General features: G+C 44.8%; 1 protein-coding gene across 8 annotated transcripts in view; it reads left to right on the top strand.

Moving 5' to 3' along the window:
• Positions 1 to 14,706, top strand: part of Rapgef1 (Rap guanine nucleotide exchange factor 1) — a 137,149-nt gene that overhangs the window by 53,800 nt on the left and 68,643 nt on the right. For 5 of the 8 annotated variants that reach the window (XM_004654030.2, XM_045146295.1, XM_045146312.1 and 2 more), the window contains exons 2-3: positions 13,521 to 13,660; positions 14,162 to 14,275. In XM_004654030.2, the coding sequence (XP_004654087.2) occupies positions 13,521 to 13,660; positions 14,162 to 14,275 (254 nt within the window). The remainder of the gene's footprint in view (positions 1 to 13,520; positions 13,661 to 14,161; positions 14,276 to 14,706) is intronic. The other 3 variants (XM_045146322.1, XM_004654028.2, XM_045146301.1) reach the window with 1 other exon arrangement.

Here is a 14,706-nt window from a genome sequence, read left to right as displayed (position 1 = left end):
CCTGACTTTAGATCCCCACATCCCAAAAGCTAAGAGCTGTGGCAAACTTCTGTAATCCCAGTGTACCTGTAATAAGAGGGGAGGTAGAGACTAAACAATTTCCCAGAAGCTCATGAACCCAGCTAGTTGGAAATGAGAGCTGTGAACAGGAAGAGCCCCTGCCTCAATACAAGGTAGAAGGTAAGAACCAACCCCTGAAAGTTGTCCTCCAACCTCTGCTTGTGCGCCCCCTCTCATACACAGGAACAACACATGTGCTCACATATATGCACACCAGAAACACCCCTTCACTTTCCATGGTTGGTTTGGTCCACTGCTCATGGAAATGGATTCTGAAGATAAAGTGACAAGCAGCCCTTAGAAGCTGCCCGGACTTTACCCAGACTTTAGGACACACTGTTCTGTGCTTATGTTTTTGTTTTGGTGAAAAGTTTTAAAACACTACTCTCAACCCCTGCCACAGGAACATAAAAATATTATTATAAAGAAACTAGACATATTTTAGTTCCCACTCTGTGGTGGTACTTCAATTTATAAATCAAGTTAGAACCAAAATGATTGAAAAGGTAGCCTCAAAAATATGCATAGCTTACTGACTCTGTAATATTCCTCTTTATAGAGAAAAGATTCATTTATAGATTCAGGCCAAGAATTTTCATGTGTTCTCAAACATGCTTGATAGCCCTTTGAGTTACATGTGCTTCTGATTAAGGTGCTTTAGTTTTGAGGTCATGGTGCCTAGAAGATGCCAGTTGTGGAATGAAAACCTGTTTAAAGAGACATGGCCATGGTGAATTACAGCAGGCCTGTCTTCCTGGAAGAAGAGGAAGTATGTTTCCCTTCATGGTCACTTGATGGCTCTTGGAAATTTCCCTTAAACAGTATGCGGACTTTCCCCAACCTCTGCCTTCCTCCCCTGAGGAAGAGCTACTGTGGTGTCACATCAGCAAGCCAGGTCTTCTTCCCTTCGATCTGGAGTGCCTGTGCTTCAGGCTGCTGGGCTCTTGGCAGTCCTTTCCTTCCCAGTTGATTTTGTTTTCCTATTTAGAAAATCCAAGGTTTTCCATGTCAAATGTAAAATGTGGTTATTACCTTAAAATGTGCTAGAGAAACTTATTTCATTTTCACTGACAATACAGTTAATCCACATGCCAGGTGAGCCGTAAGATTTAAGGCCTAGCCTGCCTCCTCTGGCCTGCTCCTGAGGCTGCTTGACTTGTCACCTTATCTTAATTTTGAACAGGTTCACACCCCAATCACTCCACCTTAGGAGTTCTTTATGAACATCACTGTGATTTCCCATGAGAGGTGAACTACTACTTTGCCTGCACCTGCTCGCTTGATTGCAAAGATGAATGGACACAGTGGCTTTTTGCACACTCTTGCACCCTACCATTCTAGCCCACCTTCCTCTCTGAAGAATTACTTCTCTAAGACAGGACCTGAGGGCAAAATGCACATTTGCCAAGCTCAGAGTAGGCGCTAAGCAAACACCATGACTATAAAAACTTTAAATCACTAGGAAAGAGGGAAAGCAGGGCAGCTTGACTTGTGTGCTCCGAAGCATGTATGGCATCACCTGCGTGTGCATGCAGTGTGCAGGGCGTGCAGGAAATGCTGGGTGCTGTTTGATGCTCTGTGCCTGTGCTAGAGGAGTACTGGCACAGCCAAACTTCCTTGCTTAGGCTGCCTGTTTAGTTGGACTTTGGTGGCCAAACAGTTAGAAACACACACTCATACTCAAATACACACTGCTAATGCAGACCTTTTATGGGTTCAGATTTATTCCCCAATAGTAGAGGCCCATTCCTCTGCTGTCACTCAAGGGATCCCACCTATCTGTCACTTTGCATGTGCACTTGCTCTGCTGGGCTTACACTGAGCCTTTGCCCTTCTTTAGTCCAAGAATTACTAGCAGCTTTATGTCTCCTCTGCAGAACCCCCCTCTTTAAAATTTTATTGGTTTGAGAGAGAGAATGGGCACATCAGGGCCTCTAGCCACTGCAAGTGGACATGTCAGGGCCTGTATTCATTGCAAAGGAACTCCAGACACATGCATGACCATGTGCATCTGGCTTATGTAGGTACTGGGGGATCAAACCTGGGTCCTTTTGCTTTGCTGGAAAGCACCTTAACCACTAAGCCATTCCAGCCCTTTAGACTTTTTAATGTCCTTGGTGTGCTTGATTGTGGTATGAACTACATTTCTCAGTGTGATCCAAAGCTTCCACCATCTCTCAGCCTCCCTCAGAAATGGCCTACCCTTCCCCTTCACCTGTGTGCTCACAGTCCTAAGTTCTAGGATTGACTATCCTAGTGATGTGGCTAAAGGCCATGTTTGTGTCCCTACCACCTGGCTCTCCCCTGAGCTGCAGCAGTAACTCTTCCTGCCAGTGGTGGGAAGGGCTGTCTGAAGTTCATCGCAACTACAGGAAGTTTCATCACACAGTATTCAGCCTTATACATGCAAGACCCTCTGATACCAATTTTTTACTGTTTCATGGTTTAACTTACAAAATTGACTTTGGGGCCTGTGATATGTAATTTAGGTTAGCAGTGTTAATAGGCCACTGTGTGTGGCCAGGACCATTTATGTCTCTCCAGGTACATGTTTTTGCTCAGCTCAGGTCTTCCTGTGTTAACTTTTGTTCCTTTAAAAAAATGTTTTGGGGGTGCACATGTCTGGAGTTCATTTGCAGTGGTTGGAGGCCCTGGAGCACCCATTCTCTCTCTCCCTCTTTCTATGTCAAATAAATAAATAAATAAAAATATTAAAGAAAGAAATGGATGCAAAGGCAGGTTAAAAAAAAATGTTTTAAGCCAGGTGTGGTGGTGCCTGCCTTTAATCTCAGTACTGGAGAGGCAGAGGTAGCAGGATCAATGTGAGTTCAAGGCCATCTTGAGGCTACATAGTGAATCCAGTCAGCCTGAGCTACAGTGAGACTCTGCCTTGAAAAACAAAACAAAACAAAATATTATTTTTAAATTTATTTATTTATTTGAAAGCAGAAGGAGAGAGAAGGAAAGAAAATGGGTATACTAGCCACTGCAAATGGGCTCCAGATGCATCTGGCTTTATGTGGGTACTGGGGAATTGGACCTGGGGCCATTAAGCTTTGCAAGCAAGCACTATTTATTTACTTATTTATTTGAGAGAGAAGAGAGAGAAAACACACCAGGGTTTCTAGCCACTGCAAATGAACTCCAGATGCTATGCTTGCACTCCTGTCCTGCTAGGATCCTCCTATAGCTATAAGTGGTCAGCATTGCTCTGGTGGTTGAAGACACTTTTTCAAATTGTGCTTAATGGAGTAGGTGCTCAGAACCTGAACTCCCTTGTTAGCAACTGCTATATTGCACAAGAGGGTTCTGATGACAAAATCTTACTTTGGAGAAAACAGGCTTCTGCCTTCCTTCCCTGCTTACCTTGTGTCTGTAGAAGGCCTTGTGGGCCTTTCAACAAATGCAGGAAGCCACCATCTGTGGTGAGGCTAGCCCCTTTAAAATGAGGCCTAAAGGATGAAGGCATTGAGGGAGAACAATGACAAAGCCAGGAAGGGTTTTTTTTTTTTTTAATTAATTAGTTTATTTATTTTAGCAAGAGAGAGAATTGGCATGCCAGGGCCTCAGCCACTGTAATCAAACTCCAGATGCTTGTGCCACCTAGTGGGCATGGGAAACCTTGCGCTTGCCTCACCTTTGTGCACCTGGCTTACATGGGATCTGGAGAGTTGAACATCGGTCCTTCGGCTTCACAGGCAAGCACTTTAACCACTAAGCAATCTCTCCAGCCCCAGGAAGGGGTTTTTTGATGTGTGTTGTATTGTTTTCAGACATGTCAGCTTTGAGTTCTCTGGCATAGCCATCTTTCTGCCTTAGCCTTCCCAGATCCCTACTGTGGCAAGTGTTTGAAGTTGGGTTACCCCTTGATTTTTCTTGAAGCCCTCTCCTGGTATGATGTTGGGTTGGGCAAGTTCTGAAAAAGTGGAAGCTTTAGTTAGCATCTTAAGAGTTTTAGCTGTCTCTTACAAGCACAGCATTGATGAGCCTTTCAATCAGTATTATGAGACTTTTGTCATTCACACACCGTTCTGATACAAATTCAGTGAGCTGGATGTCCAGAGCCTTTCTGATTTTGGAAAGTCCCCTTCCCTGCTTTGTAGGCAAGTATTGGTGACTCGCATCCCTGCAATATCCATTCTCCTTAGCCGCCACTCCCCCCCCCCCCCCAGAGCAGGGTGTGACTCATTCTCTTCCTCTCAGGCCTGAGTGCTCTTGGCAGGTGCCTGCTAGGTCCACCAGGGCGTTTGATGTACTGCTGCTATGAACAGCCACTAGCTGTTGACTCACTTTTTACAAGTGCTGCTGGCCAGAAAGTGGTGACTTGCTCCCTCTGGCTCAAGGCTGTGAGCATATCTAACAAACATCTGTGTTGGGCATTGGCTTCAGAGAGCGGAATGGGAGGCCTGTCCAAACTTGGTGTCATTTTGTTTGAAACCAGGGTGGGAATGAGGTGGGATCTACACTCTGCATTTAGTAAGTGCTGACTTCTTAGAAGGAGACAACTCCTGAGCTGACTGGAAGGAAATGAGACAAAAGCAGACCTATATCCTCCCATCTGTGGACATGGATTCTGATTTGTTTGAGCCATCTGTTAGATCTGTAACCACTCTCCCAGTACTAAACTAGACCCTGATGACTACCCTTTGCAGTTTGGCTGCGCTCAAGTCTGGCAACTATCTACTTCCCAGCTTGTGTTATTGGCTGAAGTGAGGTGGAGGTTCACTGTGGGATCAAGTGAGATAAGGCTGTGGACAGGCTGAAGCAGTCGGGGATAGTCCTAGTTGATGCTATGTTGTCTTTGTCATCTCCTAGACAGCATGCAGGGTCATGTATGACTCAGTGCCTAATGAAGGGGACCCTGACTGAAATTAAGTGCATTTTATTTCAGGCCTAAGGCCAATGAAGTTCTGGCTTTGCCTAAATCCTTGTGACTTCGAATATTCATTCCAGAGTTTCTTAGGAAGTCTCTGGTAGACTATGAAGCTGTCTGTAGCAGTAATTCGAAAGCATGAGCATGAGCAGAGGCAAGAGTGTTCCTTAGTACAGCTCTCTGAACACACTTGGTGCTGCTAAAGTGGCCTCCTAAGGAGGTGAGGTGGCTGTGGGAGGCAAGTCGATGCTGCTTCGGCCATGACTGAGCAAGGAGCTGTGCAGGCTTGAGCCAGGAAGTGGAGTTCTCAGCTGGGTCTTCGTCCTCACTCCATATGTGGAGTGAATGAAGGAGTAGTTGAAGATGCCACTTAGTGCCTATTCCGCATGGCTTGGTTCAGTCTATATTCCTGCATGGGTCAGCGAGGGATGATGGTCCTTCTTGGGGGACCCTGTACCTTCCCTTCCTTCTCTTTGTCCAGGGGGTTTATTCTGAAACATTCCAAGCTGCTAAGAAACTGTGCTCCCAGTTTATCAAAACCTTGTTGCCTGGGAAATAACTTGTGTGCTCACTGACAATTAACAATGGTTTTCATTCGGGCGTGGTGGCACACACCTTTAATCCCAGCACTCGGGAGACAGAGATAGGAGGATCTCCGTGAGTTTGAGGCCAGCCTGAGACTACATAGTGAATTCCAGATCAGTCTGGGTTAGAGCAAGACCCTACCTTGAAACCAAAAAAAAAAAGGGCTTCCTCAAAGAAGGCCTCTATGGGGACAGCAGACATTGGGAGGCTCAGATACCTGCTAGAGGTGCATTCATCTTTTGTCTGGAATTGGGCAGGTAAAGGTTTTGACTTAACCATGTGACTCTGGCTAAGGTCCTTCACATGGTTTCCTCAGAATCACACTTATCCCCTGGCAGACAGACATACAGATATAAAGGAAAAAAGAGAGCTCTAGGCCCAAGAGCTCTCATGGAGTCCAATGAAAACTAAAATGGCAGCTGCTTTTAGAAGTGGAACCATGTGGGGATCTTCCACATTCCCATCCTCACACCAACATGAGAAGGAAAGAGAAGGTGGGTGTGGTAATGGTCATGGGCTCTCTTAGGCCACATGTAGAAATGGCATTGCTCCTTTTTGTACATACTCCATGGCAGTTCCACATAGTAGTAGTAACATGGTGAATGTCTGTGGTCCCTGTCCCCAAGGAGAATCAGTTTGTGGTTTTGAGAAGCTCAGATTCAGTTTTTCCTGCTGAAACAATGGAAAGCTACCTCCTCTACTCTGAGTTCTGCCTCCCAGCCCTTGCAATACTCCATCCAGAGCTCTTTGCTCTGAGACCATAAAGTTAGTACCTCATGTAGGAAGTGGAAGGAGGACTTCATATCCTGGAGCTCAGCTGAGGGTGTGCTGATCTACCTTCATTCTGCAGTCGCACACTGCCTCAGCATATGTTGCAGTCAGGTTCACATTGCTGGTAGAAATCACCCAACCAAGAGCAGCTTGTGGGAAAAAGAGGTTTATTTTGGCTTACAGGCTCGAGGGGAAGCTCCATGATGGCAGGGAAAATGATGGCATGAGCAAAGAGGGTGGACATCACCCTCTGGCCCACATAAGTGGACAACAGGAACAGGAGAGTGTGCCAAACACTGGCATGGGGAAACTGGCTATAACACCCATAAGCCCACCCCCAACTTAATACACTGCCTCCAGCAGGCATTAATTCCCAAATCTCCATCAGCTGAGAACCTAGCAGTCCAAACACCTAAGTTTATGGGGGACACCTGAATCAAACCACCACAGCATACAAATGGAAGTAGTGAAATCCAGCCTAGTCCCAGAAACTTTCTCTGTCTAGAAGGAGAAGCCTCAGCTGCCCTGTGCAGTCCAGTGGGGGCAGTGAGGAGGCTGGACCTGTAGGACCACACCGGTCACTGTGGGCTTGGTTTCAAGCACTTTGACCTCTAAACCATCTCTCCAGCCCATAGTGCTTACATTTTAATAATGAGATTGGTTTACCTTTGTTGTTGAGAGAGAGAAAAGTTCCACTTTGTATTTCTATTCACAGGTGCCAGCCATGGGTAATGTGGACAGAGTTCATGTCAGAAAGCCTTTGGTATTACAAAATTTCAAATACTGCTTTCCCTCTGTTCTCACATGAATAGCTCTATATTGAGTAAGGCAGAGGATCTTTTAATGTGGAAATTGTTAAGAAAAAATGAAACACCGGTTGCTTTTGGCTCTACTCGTCTGGAACTATTTTTAGCTTTTGCCTTATTAAGTGTTGGCAGAGACCTGGTGATGTAATCAGATAACTGTAACAGCTGCCATTTATTAAACATTTGTTTTGTATCAGGTCCCTTGGCTCTATCCTCAACACACAGGGAAATGTTTGATCCCCACAGCCACCTGAAGAGGAGGCAGATCTGAAGTTAGGCCTTTTCTATAGGTGAGAATTGAGAAGCCCAGAGAAGTGAGAGGCTTGTCTAATTTAGTAACTAAGACTGCCTGACTCCCCATCCATGTGTATTTCTTGGTGTGCTTGTGACACTGTCAGCCCACCCTCATTTTCAGTCAGTAAGATCCTCCTCAAGCAAGATCTTCCTAATGTCTTCCATGTCCTTCTCAACTCCAGTTGTCCTCACTCATCTGGAAAGTAGGGGTATGGGTTCAGTTGGTGATCTCTAAATCTTTCCCAGGGCTACAGTTCTGAGTTCAGTATATGGTAAGCAACAATAGACTAGCAGCCAAAGCAAGGTTTGTCAAGATGGCCACAGTCATTTGGAGCTGCCTCAAAGTGAGTGCTGTCCACCATGACCTTGACTTTGTGGTCCCTTGTGTGGTTGTTGTTCAGAGACTCCCTCATCTCAGGGTGAAATTAAGCCCTGACAGAAACCGCTGCTAAGTTGGGATCCCAGCTGCTGCTTGAAGTGACATTTGAAAGGCTAGTTGACATGCACATTTGTTGGCAATGGACAGGACTGTTGCTAGGCCTGCAAGGGGCAAGTTGAAGATCTAAGGATGAAATACTGGCACCTGGCAGGCCACTTTGGAAGAAACTAATTGGCTTTGTTCTGCTTGGTTTTACTCTGAGACTTGATCCTATGAGTGGGCTGTGCAAGCACCCTCCTCCACCTCGTCTTCTTAGACAGGAATCTGCAGCCCATGAAAGTGACTGGTTATTAACACCATGGTCACTTACTCAGAAATTGTTTGTGATGTCACGTAACTTGCTCTTTCTCTGGAAGAAATTACTAACAAATTAGTCCTTGGGAATCACTGACCTTTTTTGGTGTGATTGCTACGTGGAACAGTAATGGCACTTGGTTTTAGCTTCTATCAATGACCTTTCAAGTTGCTTTCACAGATGTATAGGTCACAGAATACCAGTGTTTGGCATTTCCACATGGAGAAGGGCTTTGGTTTCCTGTGGTTAGACATGGCTGTGTGGAAAATGTGTGTCTGGCAACCCCAAGTATTACAAGTATGTATAGCAATTGGGAGTCAGTCTCTCTCCCCACCCCCTTCTCCCTCCCTCCTCTCCCTCTCTCTTAACCTTGCTGGTAAGGCTACAAAGTCATACATACCCTTGACAATTGTTTGACACTGTCTATAAGTTTAAGAAAGGACATACTCTGCAACCTACCAGTTTACTCAGAACATTCTTATACATGTCCAGGAAATGCACTGAGCATGTCTGCAGCAGCATTATTATTTTTTTAATATTTATTTATTTATTTGAGAGTGACAGAGACAGAGAGAAAGACAGATAGAGGGAGAGAGAGAGAGAGAATGGGCGCGCCAGGGTTTCCAGCCTCTGCAAACGAACTCCAGACGCGTGCGCCCCCTTGTGCATCTGGCTAACGTGGGACCTGGGGAACCGAGCCTCGAACCGGGGTCCTTAGGCTTCACAGGCAAGCACTTAACCGCTAAGCCATCTCTCCAGCCCTGCAGCAGCATTCTTTATAAAAGCAAAGGCTGGGAATAAGCCACTATCCATCAACAAGAGAGCTGATAAAATGGTAAATGCACTCCCGGATTTTTAGCACAGCAAATGAAAGCCTTAGGTACCATCTCATCATGACAGGTTAAATGTCATATCTGATGGATGAATCAGCAAGAGAACTGGAATCTTTACATTGTGCCAACGAGTATGTGATGTTCACCTATATAAACACATGTTAAATGTAAATGATCAAAAAGGAAGGGATGGTAAACTTGAACATCAGAATGGTGGCTGTCATTACAGGGCAGAGAGAGGTGATTACAAAGGTACATGTGGTGACATCAGTGCACTTGGTACATACATCCTACCTGTAGTGCTTATCCTCCAGTATGATGGCCTCTAGCCCGGTGTGGATGCTGAAAGTATACAGTTAAATGGAAAGTCCTTTTTTTTTGGTTTTTCGAGGTAGGGTCTCACTCTGGTCCAGGCTGACCTGGAATTAACTATGTAGTCTCAGGGTGGCCTCAAACTCACAGCGATCCGCCTACCTTTGCCTCCCAAGTGCTGGGATTAAAGGCAGGCGCCACCATGCCCGGCTGATTAGTCCTTTTTGACAGGTGGTAGATGCATGGATTTGACTCATCCTCCATAAATTGTTTACACAGTATGTATGTAATCTTTGAAAAAGTTGAGGACAGGCTGGAGAGATGGTTTCGCGGTTAAACGCTTGCCTGTGAAGCCTAAGGACCCTGGTTTGAGGCTCGATTCCTAGGACCCATGTAAGCCAGATGCACAAGATGGCACATACACCTGGAGTTCATTTGCAGTGGCTAGAGGCCCTGGCACGCCTTTTCTCTCTCTCTCTCTCTCTCTCTCTCTCTCTCTCTCTCTCTCTCTCTCTCTCTCCCTGTCACTCTCAAATAAATAAATAAAACTAAAATTTTTAAAATGTTTTAAAAAAAAATTGAGGGCTGGGGAGATGGCTCAGTAGTTAAAGGCACTTGCCCCTTAAGCACGAGGGCCTGAGATTGCCCAAGTTTGACCCTCACCTCCATCTCACAAACTCATGTCAAAAACAAAACAAACAACCTAGGCTTTGCCACGCAGGTCTGTAACACGTGTGAGTAGGGGGTGTGGAGATGCTCAGTGACAGAAAAGGGCAGCTCTGAGAGTCCGTCTGAAGGAAGTACTTGGATAAGCAATAGAAGAGGACACACGAAGCTCGCCTCTGGCGTTGGCACTCACACATCTGCACACACACGTGCATACACCATACATAATTAAAAAACATACCACATATGCTCTATGCACATATACACATACAAATGGATTTCTTATACCTTGCTTACAAAACATAGCCTGCCTTAAATATGCTCAAAACATTAGCATCAGTTTATAGTTGGGCAGAACTACCCAACACAAATCCTATTTTATAATAAAGTGCCAAATATCTCAGGTAACTTATTGAATACCTGTATTGAAGAGCTTTTGATCACATAGGTCGCTTTCTAGCATCCATTTTTGCTTTCACAGTGACATGGCCAGCTGGAAGCATATCTCATCTTTCTAGCACAAAAGATCAGAATTTAAAATGCTGTTCCAGGCCTGAGTACATGGCTCAGCTGTTAAAGGCTCACGTAAACCAGAAGCACAAGGTGGTGCATGCGTCTGGAATTCATTTCCAGCAGCTACAGGCCCTGGTATGCCCTTCCTTCCTTCTTTCCTTTTCTTCCTCTCTCTCCCTCCCTCTTTCAAATAAATAAATAAAAATAAAATGTTTTTAAAATAAATAAAATGCAATTCCTACTGCATGCATTGTTCACCAGCATATCTCCTTCAGCCTCTGCCACATCAGCTATTTCAAGGAGAATATTCTCAGCCTCATTTTCGAAGATCAAGCAACTCAAGATGTTCACGTCACTTAGTTCACGTGGCTTTGATGCCTAAAGAAGGAAGTGGTATAGGACCCACCCAGCTCTGGTGGATAGGGAGGAGAGACAGGCAAAGGTGAGCCAAAAAATAAATCCTCCCATCCCACTTTGCCTACTCTGACCCACAGAAGTGACCTTGGGCTTCTCAGGTTACTGCTGAGAGCCCGTCCAGGGCCCTGAGCTGATCCAAGTGAGTGAGCCAGGTACATGCACTGCGTCCTTCTCATCTGTGCCTATAGCTCTGACAGCAACCAGCTGAGGTCCTGTGAGGTTTGACTCTTCTGGCTGGCTGGCTCCTCTTCTCTGTGGCTGATGCTAAGTACTTTGGGCTCCTAGGTAATTTACACAGGGCACTGAGTTTATCTGATCCTGCCTGGCCACCTGGAAGGAAGCCCTTTGACCAGAAATAGAACTTTGGTCTTACTAAGTCACATGCAACAGTAATCAACAGAGTGACAGCCCTGAAATAAAGGTGCTGTATGGTTTATTTGGAGGGGACTTTTTTTAGTACTAAAAGAAGAAATTTAAAAAAGGGCTGGAGAGTTAGCTTAGCAGTTAAGGCACTTGCCGGCAAAGCCAAAGGATCTAGGTTCAATTTCCTAAGATCCATGTAAGCCAGATGCACAAGGTGGCACATGCATTTGGAGTTCATTTACAGCGGCTGGAGGCCCTGGCATGCCCATTCTTCTCTCTCTTAAATAAATTAAAATTTTAAAAAAAGTCTAAGATAAATTAAAAATTTGATGGGATACTTTAAATTATTTTTATTTATTTTAAATTATTTTTTATTTTACTTATTTTAAATTATTTTTCCATGGCACAACAGTTTTGTTCTTTTGACTTTTGGCCATTTTTTTGTTTGGTTGGTTGATTTGTTCATTTGTTGAGTGACTATTTGCTGAACATCTGTGTTTGGACACTGTCAGCACTAGGAAAAACGGGTATGAAGAACACAGGTCAGACCCTCAGGGAGCTAGTAGTCTTGTGAGGAGACACCTAATTAAATCAGTAAGCTACTTTCAGATGCTGGAATGTTGGTGTGAAGAAAGTCTGCCCAGTGGTTTCAGTTGTTTGTTTGTTTTTTTAACAACTTTATTGAAATATAATTCATGTATCTTAGAGTTTACCTACTTAAAGGGTACATACAACTGAATATGCCTTTAGTAATTTACTGGCTTGTGTAGCCATCACCAAGTCCTAATCTTACAATGCCCTTCCCCCAAGGAAAACTCATGTTTATTATTGGTCATTCTCCATCCTATGTCCTTCCCCTGCAGTCGTAGGCAGTCACTAATCTTTTGTCTGCCTATATGGACTTATTATGTACATTTCAGATAAATAGAATCATATACTATGTAGTCTTTAGTGACTAATTAGCATCATTTAGCATAGTGGATTTTTTTTTTGTTTGTTTGTTTGGTTGGTTTTGGTTTTGTTTTTTTCAAGGAAGGGTCTTGCTCTAGCACAGACTAGCCTGGAATTCACTATGTAGTCTCAGGGTGGCCTTGAACTCACAGTACTCCTCCTCTCTAGTCCGGATTACTTGTTTTTGTTGTTGAGTTATAAGAGTCATGTTGCTGCTGCAGCTCCTGCTTTTGCAGTGCTGGAGATCATTTGCTGAGCCTGTGGATGTAAGGCAAGGTCTCTGCCACTGCCACAGTGAGCTAGAGCCTCTTGGAGTTCTTTTTTTGTTTGTTTGGTTTTTTGAGATAGGATCCCACAGTGAAGGTTAGGCTGGCCTCAAACTCTGATCCCTCAGCATGCTGAGATTTTTGGCACCACCAGGCCCAGCTTCCTCCAGAGTTCTTTTTTTTTTTTAATTGACAGAGGATGTGTGCACCCCCTTGTGCATCTGACTAGCGTGGGTCCTGGGGAATTGAACCTGGGTCCTTTGGCTTTACAGGCAAATTCCTTAACAGCTAAGCCATTCTTCCAGCACCAGAGTTCTTTTTAATTTCTGTATACAGCCCCTTATCAAATACATGATTGAAAACATTTTTCCCATCCTGCCAAGTTGCGTTTCTTCTCCCTTGATAGTATTATTTTGGCACTTTTTTGTTTTAAATTTTGAGGAAGTTAAATTTATCTTTACTTTTGTTGTTTGTGCTTTTGGTGTTACATTTATAAATAACATGGACAATCCCAAGATCACAGACACTAAGAGTTTTGTGGTTTTAATTCTTATGTGTAGTAGGTTCAATAGGACTGGTAACAACAGACACTCATGACTTGTCTTGATCTGAGAAGGAAATTTCACCTCGGCCCAGAGGGGTTTGAGCACTTTCTTCTACTTCTGTCTCTATTGCCTCTGTCACTTGTAGTTTTGGACACTGAAGAATGAGGATCCTGATGCAAAAGAACCTTCCTTGCTAGTTCTTAATGTCCTACACCTGTGTTAACTTTGCTAGTGTTCATTCTTATTTCTTTCCCTTGTACTGGCTCCATCATTATATAAATCCAAAAAGAACAGGAACAGATCGGCAAGTTCTATTTTCATATTCATTTGACTGCTTCGGATGTTTACAATTCTAATCAGCCTAGCCTGGGTGGAAATTACAAAACTAATATGTATGAAAGCAGAGCTGTCTTAATGAATACATATTTCCTTTTCTTTGAATCTCCAAGCCCTCTCAGGAAGAAAAGATGAGATTGAAGACACTGTAGCTTCTTCCACCCTACCTTCTAACAGCCAGTGTTATTTTTTCAGACTCGCAGCGTTCTCATCTCTCTTCCTTCACCATGAAGCTGATGGACAAATTTCATTCTCCCAAAATCAAGAGAACGCCATCCAAGAAGGGAAAGCCAGCAGAGGTGTCTGTGAAGATTCCCGAGAAGCCTGTGAACAAAGTAAGCTGCCTTGCTAGGTGTTCTTCTGGCCCCAGCCTGCGGCCAGCACTGTGAGCTGAGCTGTGTGTAAGTGAGCTCCCCGGGGCTATTTGTGTCCCTGGGACCTGGGACCTTTAGGATGGTGTCTGTCCTGCTGATCAGTCCAGCTAGTGGCCAGAACAGCTCTCCTCCAGCTGTTATTCTCTGGGCATTTAAAGTAGCTCAGTGCACTATGTTCATGTCCTGGTGCTGCCTCGCTCCCCATAGGCCCCCATATTGTCCTGGGGCACACTCACACACAGGTCTGTGATGGCCTGACCACCCATCATTCAGCTTCAGGGCTCATCTCTGAAATTCTTCATCCCTTGAATCCCAGACAAAAATGTCCTAGAGCACTCGTAACCTGGGCAGGGCCAGCTGAGCCCAATGTGTAAGACAGCTGTTGACTTTCCATCAACCCCTCCCTTCAGCCTACAACGGCCATTTCAAGCTCTGTAGGAATCCAGGTTTCCTCTCTTCCAGGAGGCAAGAGACAGATTTCTACCAGAGGGCTACCCTAACCCCTTGGATCTGGAGCAGCAGGCAGTAGAATTTATGTCCACCAGTGCTGTGGCTTCCAGGTCTCAAAGGCAGAAGGTCAGTGTGACGTTAAGAACAATTGGGTTTACCTTGCCTTCTACTGCAGAATCCTGATCCATGGTTTGGGATGGAAAAACACCTATGGCAATGTGTGTGTCTCAGCTGGGTGGCAACTGTGGGCTGAAGTGTTCAAGATGATACTTGGATAAAAGGAAGTACTCATTCAAATGGCCCTCATGTGTGGATGGAGCCCACTTCTCCACAGCCAAAGGGTCCTGGGTGAGGTGGTTGTGCTTTTTGGGTCCAGTGGGTGTGGGGCAGGTGGGCACGTATCACTTCTCAGGAGCAATTGTTTTTGTCTTGAGTTGTTGACATGATGTAAACGGTGAGCCATCTCAGCCATCTGCAAGGCTCTTTTAAGCCAAGGATGCCTGCATCCCCAACACCACTGGGACCCTTCCCAGGCCTTGTGAGGAGTCTTTGCACAT

Source organism: Jaculus jaculus, chromosome 1 (genome assembly GCF_020740685.1).
Source record: "Jaculus jaculus isolate mJacJac1 chromosome 1, mJacJac1.mat.Y.cur, whole genome shotgun sequence".
Classification (NCBI taxonomy): Eukaryota; Metazoa; Chordata; class Mammalia; order Rodentia; family Dipodidae; genus Jaculus; species Jaculus jaculus.
This window is presented reverse-complemented; position numbering and strand designations above follow the sequence as displayed.